This window comes from Oryzias latipes, chromosome 1 (genome assembly GCF_002234675.1).
Source record: "Oryzias latipes chromosome 1, ASM223467v1".
Taxonomy (NCBI): domain Eukaryota; kingdom Metazoa; phylum Chordata; class Actinopteri; order Beloniformes; family Adrianichthyidae; genus Oryzias; species Oryzias latipes.
Window position 1 is genome coordinate 18,288,602 of NC_019859.2, and position 13,269 is coordinate 18,301,870.

Sequence of the window (13,269 nt, forward strand, 5' to 3'; positions counted from 1 at the left end):
TTTTGTCTGCTGCCTGTTTTTTTCTTTGACATGCTACCTTCCACTCATGTTTTTCCTTTTAGTAACATCTTAAAGAAAGTTCAACTATTTACCGTAATGGCAACATACTGTTCAGTTTGACTACATTTTACATTATCTTTAGATGCTTGGGGCTTGTTTTAGAGGAAGAGTTAAAAGAAGGATTTGTTCTTTACAACTTCAAGTTCTACCGCTTACCAATTTCACAATTCTCTCTACAGGTTTTTTGGTGACTCAGGTGTCTACATTTTGATTGACTGAAAATATCTGATCTAGGTAATCAGCTGCAAGTAAAGCTAGAAATCAGACAGGCTGATAAGATCTTAAGGACCAGGCTTGGGCAGCCCTGGTCGATATTTCAGATATACATTTAGTGTTGATTCGTTTTACATGATCACGTCAAACAGAACTTGCAAAAATACATGTGTTTGATAGTTTAAAAGTACTGACCATAGGTTTTACATTGAAGGCGACATACTTGATTAGGCGACATACTTGACTACTGTTCTCCCATATAGATATTTACCTCCCCGACTTTGGCTCATGGGCCTCCCACCTTTTCCATTCTTCTCATATATCTTCCCTTCACTCATTCCCTTATCCTGAACTCAAGGTCCCCAACCGACATGTTAAAGATAACTGCAGACACAAAGCATGTGGGTGGTATGACCAGACCTGTCCAAGTGTTTCTACACATGTTTGATCTTCATGATGTGTTTAGATGTTTGAGGGGATATCCTATCACCTCCAGTATTTAATGTGGTCAGCCCCGTGCAGTGTGTGGCAGCAGAAGGAGATGAAAGAAGGGACTGGGAGACCCTGTTTGTGTTTTTACCACCAGTGTATTTTCTCTCCTCCGTCCTCTGGGGTATAGAGTAGAGGAAACAATATTGTCAAGATTGTTTTAAAGTCACTGAGTGCCTGTGAGACCCCACTTTTCCCTTTCCTTTTTTTCATTTTTAAACTATATTGTTGTGAAAAACCACAGCTGTGAATAATCTCTCTGCTAATGCAAATCTCCTGTCAGAGTTTTGGAGTTTTTTTTTTTTTTTTGATGTAAATCAATATAGCTCATTCTAAAAGAAATGTTTCTGTTTATTCAGAAATGCCACATTGACCACACTGCATTTTCTTGTTGTTTTTTGTTCAAATCAAGTGATCAAGAAACACCCAAAGCTGCGATTTGGCGTTTATGTTTGTATCTTTTGTGTTTGATAGAACTGTTCCAAGCCGATGTGGACGAATTCTGCCAGTACTATGGGAGGCGAGGTGCCGGCTTATGCTTTCCAGATTTTCAACGGAGGCAACTTCTCGGGCAAGATTCAAACTACTTGGAAGATGAAAAAATAGATGGACTAAACAGGTTTGTTGCTGCCTAGCTGCCCCATGGAACACAAGCATGCTACAATAGTAATTATTTTACTTTTTAAATAAAGTACGGTAGATTTCTTATGTTTCATCAATTCTACGACTTAAGCTTTGACATGTAAACATGTGACTTTTATGTTATAGACGGCCATGGTGTTTTACTGCTCCTTTTTGGCAAACTCCTCAGAAATGGTATTTAACTCTCCAGGTCATGTCAGGTCTTATTAAAATTGTTTTTACTCAGGTTTGGTGGGGAAAAAAAGCTCCCCACGTCAACAAGGGTTTTGCTTTCTGTCCTCTGGGGTTACCTTTTATTTTTGATTTTCCTGAGGCAAGACAGCAATGGGGCACATGCACCTGAATCACAGGCCGTTTAGTCGTCCCTAGATTTTTTAGGTTGACGAGTCCAGAGAGCAGAAGTGGCTGTATAGAATGATTAAGAACAGAAACATTGAAAAACAGAAAAAAGACAAATAATTCATGACATATGACTGTAGGTTATGTTTGACAGTTTGATGTGGTTTTAAGTGGTAGGTAGTCACATTATCATGTTTAAAATGTTTTATATCTGGCCCTACATGGATGACCATGTAATAATAATTGGGAAGCCAAAAGGGCTGTTGCTTTTTTAATGTTGACAATAGAGATGCATGGTATGAATGGACAAAACTCCTGTTGTACCAGATCTTATAAAAGGTTGGGCCAGTTAATGATTGAACTCCTCCTCTAAAGGTTTTAGCAAGGATGGCAGTGGATTGTTTGGATTAAAAACAATGATCTTTAAAAAAGAAAGATATTTATTGGTTGACATTTTGATGCTTTGAATGTAATACTTTAATACTAAATAATACTAATACTAAATTGTACCACTACACAACTGAAGAGGGGTTAAATATAACAATCAACCTTCTTATGCCAATCTTCTATATCCCAACAATAAATTTAGCACTCTAGTGGCATCAGCATTGGTATTGTGTCTTGTGTTTTTTCTTGGCAATAACATAAATACCACACACCAACTCCCAGAGACTCCCTCTTGCTAATGAACATTTTTTTTTAAGTGTGGTTCTTTTCTAAAATAAAATGTACAGAATCGAAAAAATAAGGAAAGGGGGATTAGTGAAAAAGGTGTTCATAGTTTTGCAGCAAACAAATCTGTACAGTTAAAGGGGGTATAGTTATGTTTTTACTAAGACAATTTCCTTTATGCCATGAATAGTTAATGGTAAGCCTATATTCTGTTGTACTTCATTTAGGTCTACAGGATGTACACATCCCTTGTTTCTCATAACTGTAGTGTCGGCATCCTTCACTGACCTTTTTACCTTCCTTGTTTCCCAGGAGACACAAACACAACTGCTACTGTGCTCAGGAGGTGTTGAGTGGTCTAAAGCAGCCAGTAGCTGTGGTTCACTGTGGCGATGGCTCTCAACGGCTCTTTGTCCTGGAGAGGGAGGGAATTGTCAGGATACTCACCCATAACCTCGAGCTAATCAAGGAACCTTTCTTAGACATCCACAAGCTGGTGCAGAACGGCCTTAAGGTAGGATTTTGTTGGCTTTCTAATGTTTAGGTTTTATAAAAGTAAAATGTTAACATCAATGTCATTTGAGCACATAGGTAAACAAGTAATGTTATAAAACTTGTCCCACAGAAACACAAATGTGCAAATGCAAGTCCTTACTATACAAAGACCAAAGCCAAGATAAATGCCTGTTAAGTGGAACTTGTTTATTAAGGGTATCCAGTTTTATTCCCAAACCAAACAATCTTTAATTAATCAAATGGGTTTCAACATACATTACCTGTGTGTTAACTTTGTGCAAATTGTTCTGCTAATTTTCCCTACAACCTTTTTTTAATGGTTTTCCTAAACTGCCTGGTATCGCACTGAGAAGGTCTGAAACAGATAAAATGATTGTAACTTTCATACAGCCCACAAAGCAGTACACCCAACAGGGTTAATAGTCTTTTTAATTGAAACCTTGCCTTAAGTATTTTTTTAATAGAGGTCTGACACTGTTTAGTCTCTCTGGCTGGTTTATTACGGTCAGGTGTATTTGGTAATGCATGCTTTAAAGAGCCCAGACGTTAAACAAATGCTGTCTGTATCCATGGAAGGATTTTCCACCATTGTTGCAATACTCTGTTTGTTATTAAGAAAGTGAGCATAACAAGTCCAAGTTCAGTGACAGAAGCCTTTTTTTTTCATTCATCTTATCAATATTTTGCATCATATTGTGAAAACACTTTCTATCTTTGAGTACCGTGGATGTCTTCTAAAAGATACATTTAGTGTTTTGGTCCAAATATGTCAAAAATTATCTTGAAATGTTGGTTGCAAAGTTAATTTCATTCTAGTGGTGAGACTATTTATTTACCATTCTTAACAGCAACATGATCTTGGATGCCGAGTGTAAAAAATGTTCTGAAATTGTTTAGATTCCATAAGGGTATGAGATAGCTGGGAGGTTTGGGGGGCACACTCCTAGACAGGAAGTTTATCTAGCTTACATGCCCCTTGCCTCTCTGCTGACAAACCCCTTTGCTTACAAAGAGTCAAACAGACCACAGCTTTTGAATTGGCAACTACACTCTGTGGGATACACTTCCTGCTCTTCTCAGTTCTCTTATCATAATTTAGTCCAAACTGGTTGTGGATAGAATGACTGTTATGACAATTAGCTGTGGCTCAATCCCATGCAGGTCCCAGGAGTCCTATTCTGTGATGTTGGCTGCTAGAACAGGCCCACAAACACTTGGGGGTTGACAGAACTGGGGAGGGCTAAGGTGTTTACTGGGAGCATCAACAGGATGGAGCTGCCTTTATACAGACAGAGGAACCCAGGCAGCCAGAAGATAAGGCAGATAATGAGTTTATCATTAGCTCCACGCACATGCTTTGATTGTAATGTTCTGTGTTTCCTTGTGCTCCTCTATGCCCCTCCTGTCTGGGATCCCTTCTGTGTCAATTAGACCACAGAACTGGTGCTGTGTTTTGACGTTACCTGCGTTGTGGGTGTTCTCTTGAAATTCACTCATGACTCTCCGGTCATCATCCACATTCCAAATCAAACATGCCCTACCGATGATGGTTCTAAGTCTTGTGTGCAAAGTAGTCTTTAACATACCAGGATGTTTCAATTTAAGAATTCCTGTTTCTAATATTACGTTTTCCTCAAATAGCTTCTTATACTATAAAATAGGTTTTAGATTATCCAAAACTAGAGACGGTCTGTATCCCCTCCAGTCACGTAGATGCTTATTTAAACAGAAGTGGTAGATTAGATGTCTTGTTGTCAGCTAAAATCAATGTATTAATTTACATTTATTAAAATGAAAGTACACCTCTGCCAACCTGCAAAGGTTCTTATTTCCTACATTGTAGAACATGATTAACATAGGTTTTAGTGTCAGAACAACAAAGATACCTTGCTTACAGATAGTAAAATAGATCATATTTTTGCAAAATTTTGCCTTACTGGTCATCAAAGTATAAAAGTTTTATTTTTCTTTTATGTTCTTGCTGCAAAACAAACCTTTAAAATGCACTGCTCAAATCTTTTATTTGTAGAATATGCCAAACTGCACTCTTCTGTTATTCCCCATGGTGGTTTATTTTTTTTTCTAGAGATGGACTTTTTTTCTCCAACATTACAAGCAATGTTTTTGTTTCAGTACCATTTGAGATTAAGGTTTAAATTTGCATATGTAGCACACCGCTTTGCAAAACCGAGTTAATATGGCTGTCACATCAGCACATTTTAAAACAATTGTTTTAGTATTAATCACAGGTAATAATATGGCTGCATACAACAATAGTCAATGGCTGTTGTCATTTCTAAACCATTCTTTCGTTCAAAATTACAGATTTTTACAAACATCAAGTGCAATTCGAGGCATGTTGTGCCGCTTGGATTTTTCCCCTTTTCTATAAATTGTAAACCTTTCCACATTTTTGGCTGATTGTTTTTACTCTCAAATTTAGTTAAATTTTATACTTAAGGAAATTATAGTTTTTATTTATAAATGCTTGTGCTTAACTCATAAAATACTTATTTCAGCAGTTCCTAAAAACGTTGCGGATTATAGAAACAAACTTTAATCTTTGATAAAAGCAATCAATCAGCGATATAAAGCTTTACTGACAGAATGCTTACATTAAGCCACAGCCATACTTGTTAACTGCTGTGAAAATGCACATGTTATTAAGCTACTTTTTTTTCCAATCAGATAAAGATTTCTCCTGCTTCAAAGATTTGAATGATCTGTTAGCATGAGTCATGAGGTTTTGCTTTGACGTGGAGGTAGAGAATCCTCCATGAAACAGCTTGTTATCTGCCCACTTAGGAGGCTTTTTGCGTCCATGTTTCACTGTCGTTCAGACAAGATCACTGTTCCATGTAATGGATCATCAGATAATAACCACACCTCATCCGTTATATTCTCCGCTTTCCGTGGAGCGATGCCAAGAGTTGGACTGGGCCTAAAGTTTAACTCCTGAGTTCAGAATTGAAGGAAATAAAAGAATGCTGTGTCATGTATTATGGAAAAAATACACAGATAAATGCATCGTGGGAAATTTGGTCTGATCCTGCTGCCTGGAAAAATTACGGCTGTCTTGAATCCAACTACATTGCCAAAAAGAAAACGTGTTTAATGATGACACCCCTGGTTTGACTGTTGTAATTAGACCTCATGTGAAGTAAGTTTCACTCCAAGTGTCACCAAGAAATAAAGCACATTTTTTCTTATTTACCTTTTTGACGCCTAAATGATTAAACTGCTACACCACCTTTCGCTGAATAAAAGTTAGGTTTGGCAGAAGGCTTTCTCTTTACCAAAAAATAAATATCTTCTGAAAGCTGTATGGACGGAGATGCTCACGTAAACGGCTGTAGGTTTGATTCTGGTCATTCGTCCTTTTTGTAGAAGAGAATGCAACATTAAAAGGACAGACCTGGCTGTGTTTGCCTGGGGAATGAAATGCTATAGCTTATGATTATAGCTAACTGTGATGGGTAGACCACCAGGGTGGTGACAACTGATGCTGCTGCCTCCAGGGTGAGACAAAGGTTTACATATTACACAAGCAATTTAGATGTTTTCTAAACATGTTGCCAAGACAGTGGGAGTTGGCAGCTTATTTCTTGTTTAGTTTTTATTTTTTTTCCCCTCTCCTCTTAATTCGACTCCATCATTCTTTCCCCTTCACATCCAAGGCTCGAATTTTACATAGATTCTGTGTGAATCAGGAAAGGGTAAGGGGACTGGGAGCAAAAAGCACAGACTGAAGCACCCTGCACTTTTGTGCTCTCTATGAACTGTGAGTGAGCTAATAAATTCTTTTAACCACTCAGCTCAGCATTCACAAATATCCCCCAAAGATTACACACACAAATCACCACACAATGGAGGCCACCGGGAGGGTCTGGGCGGCACAGGGCCCCAGACCTTCTTGTTGGTCTGAGTGGGGTGGGGGGTGGAGTGTGTCTGTGTGTGTGGGAGTGTGTGCCTGTGTTTGTTGGGGGGGGGGGGGGGGTATATCTCTTCCAACAGTCAAATGTTTTATAAAGGCTGGTAATAGAATATTAAAGAAGGAAGGCAAAGGTGTGCAGAGGAGAACTGACATAATAGTATGGCTGTGAAAAGGGGGGTGTGATGGACAAATATAAGTGGATTAGGCAACCTGAGGGCAAATGGAGGTGGGGAGGGATGGGGCTTGCAGGAGTTTCGTTTTCACATGAAGATGAGCAGGGGATTGATTTCACCACCATTCTACTTTGCAGAAGCCAAGGAAAGACGTAATTAACTTCTGGTCCTTCTTTGTTTTTTTCTTTTGTATTTCTTTTTAAATGACTGCAGGGTGGAGATGAAAGGGGCCTACTCAGCCTGGCATTCCACCCCAATTACAAAAAAAATGGCAAACTCTACGTCTCTTATACCACCAACCAAGAGCGCTGGGCCATCGGTCCCCATGACCACATTCTCCGTGTGGTTGAATACACTGTTTCAAGGTAATGGGATAAGTGTGTTCCACATCTACCTTTAAATGTTTACTCTCATCAGCCTGAAGGAACACTGAAACCACAGGCCTTTTACGGTTTTGGGGTAGTTCTCAAGGTGTTTTACTAATTTAATGTTGTAACAAAACTGTAAAAACTGTTAGAAGTTCCCATTGCTTGTATCGATCAATTGTATCCAAGTTCCCTCCCTACTATCCAACTACTAAAAAACTATATTGTGCTGGACTATTTAGTGCCTTTGGATTTTTATAAGTAATTCGGACAGCATTCTCACCTTTTTCCCCCCGCCAAATATGATGTCACTGATTTCATAGAAACACATTTTTATTAAACTATGAACATTTTTTAAAGACTATTTAAGAATCCTTTGTGTTCTAATAATGAAAACTTGCATGGTTTATAAAGATACATTTCAATATCACTTTTTTGTAACATAAGAATCATTAAATCGGAATGCACTGTTGTCTATATTTGCCAATGTAGTGAGCATCAATGCACTAAGTGCACTGAGTAGTGAATAAAGAAAGGGATTTGAACACAACCTATGTCTCATAAAATTCTAATGAGTTGTAGACTATTAGTACCAGAAACCATGGCAACAAAAACAAGAGCATGTCAAGTAATTTTGTTGATATGCAATAAGACAAAAAGATGAAAAATAATATGGTTTTAGGGAGATTTGGGATGTAAGTCAAGCCTGGTGTTAAGATTTTGCACTTACGTGATGATGGCAGTATTTTTTTTTGGTCACATTGGTTGGTACTTCAAGTTTCTTTCACAATGTTTGAGGTTTATAGAAACTGCATATTCTCACGAATGTGCCAAATGTTGCATTTGAATTTGCTTAATGAGCATATCTTAATTACAGTTTTCCTTAGTAGTCATGGTGCCATTTAAAAGAGGACAGTTAAAAAAAAAAACTTTGTGATTGATCAAGACCTGTATTTCTTAAAATTTTTAGTTATGTCTTTAGGCACCTGTCTCTTACCAAAACTCGAAATTTCATATTTTGTGTACGCAATTGTGCAATAGTTTGACATCTCCACCCACTGTCTTGTTTTTACAACAACATACATTAGATTAAATTAGACTAAATCTGCAGACAGAATGTAAACTCATCCAGTTTTGGATTTTCTTTGCTGTGCAATGTCAGCATTTTGTTCCTCAAGGCATCTTTTAATTGTTTCTCAGAAAACTCTGATAATCACAGGGTAATGAAAGGTGTAGTTGTGTAATAGATGGGATTTAATCCAAAATGGTTTGGAAAACTAGTTTTTTACAAGATTGGATGAATTGAAGTCCTTCTTGCATTTTTGTAAATGTCTTGATATTATTTTTGTTTGTTTGTGTGGCAGCCATATGGGTGTGCAGTAAATGTGCATGACAGTGATATGGCTTTTAAACGCTTCTAACAGGAAAAACCCTAACCAGGTGGACACAAGGACAGTCCGTGTGTTAATGGAAGTTGCCGAGTTGCACAGAAAACACCTCGGCGGCCAACTTTTGTTCAGCCCCAACGGGCTGTTGCACATCATTCTGGGAGACGGCATGATTACACTGGATGATATGGAGGAAATGGACGGACTCAGGTGAGCCTGAAAGTGAATGGAATTGTTTTTTTATGTATATACCTTAACCATACTCAAGTTCGAACTTCATCTTATCTTTTACCTTTACAATTCTTCTCTTGCGTTTGTGTGATGGGCTGCAGTGACTTCACAGGCTCTGTGTTGAGGGTGGACGTGGACACAGATTCCTGCTCGTCGGCCTACTCCATACCCAGGAACAATCCCTACTTTAACAGTACAAATCAGCCGCCTGAAATTTTTGCACATGGATTACACGATCCAGGCAGGTAAGGGACAGCAGATGGAAGTTTTCTGTATAAAAAAAAAGTTTTCTTACAGAGGTAGATGCACTCATAGAAAATAAACAGTTTGCATTGTCAAAGTATAAAGACATCATTGATTATTTATATTGGATTAATTTCTGGTATAATATGGTTCTAGGTGTGCAGTGGATCGACTTCCGTCAGACAATGGAAGTCTTGTTATACTCTGCACAGACGCCAGTGGCAAAAACACATCGGTGGGAAGAATATTGGAAATCACTAAGGGGAAAGATTATGGTGAGTCACTATTTCCATGAGACTTCCTAAAGAAATGGTCATAATATTTACCTTTTTTGCATTTGGAAAAAGTTCATTGTTTTGCAGTGTTGATAGATCCCATGTTAACAGTAACTGAACGCAACCTTTGCTTGAGTTTAATTTCACGACATTACATGAAATGGAAAAACCGTCAACCTCTTAAACAATCTTTCACAATCTTTTATTTTGAAAATTACATCTTTCTTGTGTTGAAGTTTGTAAAAATGAAGTTTTGGCAACCCCCCAACAAAAAAAAACTTTTTGAAAAGACATTATATAATTATAAATTATACATGTAGTTTTTTGTTAATCAGAATTCCTTCTCTTTGTTTTTTATTTCACCTTCAATTATTTAGCCTGATACTTTTTGAGTTATGTAACCAACTTCCTAGAAATTAAACTCAGCACATGCACACATTTAAAAAGATAAATTCTATCCATTTATTCAAATCTTCTAAAATGATGGGAATCCCAAAAAGATACTGTGTAACAACTTTATTTGAAATGTTAAATTATTTTTTAATTCTTAAAAAATCTTTTGGAAAAAGCAAAAACATTTGTTTAATCACACAATAAACTACTTTTATTAGAGTGTTTGGACAATCATCAAATCTAATAGTTTGGCACAAACTGTATTGAATACATATGAGTCTTTACTACAGTTAAACAGATTTGCAAATTCATATTTGGAAAAACAACTGACTATAAGCAAACTTTATGTTAAAGATGTAAAGTGGGAGGGAACAAACCTCACAGTGACGGTTTATTTGATGAAAATTGTGTTTTTTGGTGATTTTAACATGTTCATCTGGCATTTTTCTGATGATGAAGGATATATGTAAAGAAAATAAGTCTAAAATCGCATTTCTGAGTATTTCTTTGGTCCAATCGTTGTGAATGAAGAGCAGAAGAAAATATGCTGTTGGAAAATGAGCTTACTTGGGCCACAAGTTCCTTGCTCCGCTTCGCTCCTCAACACAGAAAGGAAGGAGAGGCAGCCAATGGTCCCAACCTCAACTCGGAGGCAAATTTCCAAGGAACTATTGTCGCTCTGCAGAAACTGTCTTCATAGATTCTTTAATAAGGCTAAAAACAGCATAATAATAATAATTAAAAGACCACTGGGAAGACCTTTTAAAAATAGCTCAAAATATTACGTGGGTGGATCTTTAAGTTTGAACTTATTTTTTATCAGAGTAAGATTGGGGGTGGATAAAATGTAAAGTCTTGATGCTTGGTTTCTGTCACTAATGCCTCCTTATGTGATCAAATCACCTGCTGACCAGCAATTTTGTCCTGACTTTCAGCCAAATCTAGTTTATTCTTATAAATTGCAAATAATCAAGCATTTCCTAGTTTGAGATGATCTCCTTAAATCAAGCCTGCGTCTTCCTGTGCCTTTATAGAAAATGAACCCTCTGTCTATGACCTGCAGTCCAACGGATGGGCACCACCTGTGGGGGGCTTTATCTACAGGGGCTGCCAGTCTAGAAGACTCTATGGAAGTTATGTGTTCGGTGATAAAAATGGGTAAGTGCCAAAAAAAGGAACCCAAGTAGTTGTTTTTATAGCAAAAAAATACATTTCTTTGTAAAATTGTGTATTATTCTTTGTTTACATTATGTTAAAAATTGGCTTCATTCTTTTGGTGAAGTGAGCATCTGATCCATGACTTCTTGAGGCTTTTCCCTACAATCTAATGACAAAAAGAATTCCTCCTTGCATGGATATGTGCCAGCGTAAATACAGAGTTCCACCCATGCAGAGGATAACAAGTTTTGTGTTACTGTCACAGCCCTCTGAGTGTAAATGGAGATTAGACATCCTGTTCACACTTTTCTTTGGTTTGTAATTTATCCTACGCTGCTGATGTCAAACTCTGACGTTTGAGTAAGCATAGGAAGTAAATAATGTGGGGGACCACTATGAGGAGTTGGCACTGCCTTTGACACAATGTGTGGTCGTAGAATTCTGTGTGTCAATATAATTTGGGAGCATGTTGTTGTGGCAGAGAAAAGGCTCCAGCTTGATGTTTGTTTTGAAACTAAAACCTGAGGTCTCCAATACCATCACGTCAGCTATGCAACTGAAAAGGAAGATGGGTCATTGAACCATATTATCAGAAGTAAAAACCTTGCTTTAAGATGTTAAATGGAGCAACAGCAGAGTATGTGAATGTCATCTGTAGAATAAAACAAGCATTTTATCAATATTGTTTACTTTTTTTATATATAGTTAAGAGAAACCAATATAAGTTTAGGAGGACTAAACCATGTTCCACATTTAAGCCTGATTGAAACTCCATGACAGCTGTAAAAACACGTCTACAAACAGAAATTGCCCAAAGAAGATTATAAAGAGGAGTAAGCCGTATTCTTCCACAACAGTGTGATTGCGTAATATTGACAGCAAAACCTTTTTATTTAACATTTATTGCTCTTAGTTGTCGCTTTCCTAGAAACTGAATCACAGGGCAGGATGGCTGTAACTGACCTGCTTATGTTTCTTTGCAGTAACTTGCAGATTCTTCAAAAGTCTTCATTTTCAACTTCAGCAAGCGGTGAAGAGTGGCAGGAAAAGGCTATGTGTCTTGGCTCAGCAGGCTCCTGCGGCTCCACTATTGTTGGACACATATTGGGTTTTGGAGAGGATGAGCAAGGTAGGTGATGCCATGACATTAAAAAAAAAAGTACAGATCACAACTTTAGGACTTCTCCCTTTTTTTTTCTGCCCTTGTTGTTCTACAGCTTCCCTATATTTGTTTATAATCACCTATCAGATTCGTCACATAAGTTATTGCAGGTTTTGATTAAAACAATAATCCCATGAACTACAATTTAAAATCCATTACCCCAAACCATTTATGTTTTTCTGAAAACTGAACCACTTTAATTGGCTTCCTTTGCTAATACTTGCTCATATTTTACCTGGTAAACGTCCACCAGGCACTTGCCGAATTAATAACTGTCATCTCTGATGTTTCTGATTATAGATGATCACTCACACAGCCATTAGAGATGTTTGATCACAGTTATTGCCAGGTCTTGGAGTTATTACTTCAGTGTTTTTCAACCAGTGTGCCGCGGCACACTATTTTGCCGTGGGAGATGGTCAAGTGTGCCGTGGGAAATCACCCTCATTAACTGATATAAAAACATTTCCCATCTCCGGGATTTCAGCTCTCTGTTCATCAAAACAGCCCCTGATAAAACACTGAGTAGTTAGGAATATAAAAGATCGTAAAATACTTTTTCTTTGCGTTTATTTTATTTTATTAAAGACATTTTGATAAGAATGACGTACCGCGATTCAGCTGCAGCTCCGGCTGTATTTTAGAAAAGTCCCGTCGCTTAATCACATGTGATGTGACATGTGATGACATGTGAACTTAATCACATGTCATCAGTCTGACCAATCAGAAGTGGTTAAAGTCTTCACTTCCTTGTCCCGATTTAGCTCGTAAAATCGCTCAGTTCTAACAAAAATACCTGCTAAATCTCGTCTTTATCGGTGTAGCTTTCCGAGGAATCCGGTATCAGACCGTGGAACAAGTGAACAAAACAATGAAGCTCAGAGACGCGATCTCCGCCGGCCGTTTTATGCACTACATCTCCCATGATGCATTGGGTTGTGAGAGTGACAGCGCACAAGGAGATCTGTTGTTAAACGTCTTGAAACCAACGAACACACAAACTGTTTTTAAATCTT

The 13,269-nt window shown here is 37.7% G+C and overlaps 2 protein-coding genes across 2 annotated transcripts in view; one reads left to right on the top strand and one right to left on the bottom strand.

Annotated features, from left to right (window-relative positions):
• Positions 1-2,838, bottom strand: part of LOC101166773 — a 79,837-nt gene extending 76,999 nt beyond the window's left edge. Inside the window, exon 1 of the mRNA XM_023957600.1 lies at positions 2,704-2,838. The gene's annotated coding sequence lies outside the window, so the exon portion shown is untranslated. The remainder of the gene's footprint in view (positions 1-2,703) is intronic.
• hhip (hedgehog interacting protein) overlaps positions 1-13,269 on the top strand; it is a 34,753-nt gene that overhangs the window by 6,258 nt on the left and 15,226 nt on the right. Inside the window, exons 3-10 of the mRNA XM_023957598.1 lie at positions 1,237-1,381; positions 2,728-2,929; positions 7,252-7,403; positions 8,828-9,001; positions 9,124-9,267; positions 9,422-9,540; positions 10,968-11,091; positions 12,075-12,220. Of these exons, the coding sequence (XP_023813366.1) occupies positions 1,237-1,381; positions 2,728-2,929; positions 7,252-7,403; positions 8,828-9,001; positions 9,124-9,267; positions 9,422-9,540; positions 10,968-11,091; positions 12,075-12,220 (1,206 nt within the window). The remainder of the gene's footprint in view (positions 1-1,236; positions 1,382-2,727; positions 2,930-7,251; positions 7,404-8,827; positions 9,002-9,123; positions 9,268-9,421; positions 9,541-10,967; positions 11,092-12,074; positions 12,221-13,269) is intronic.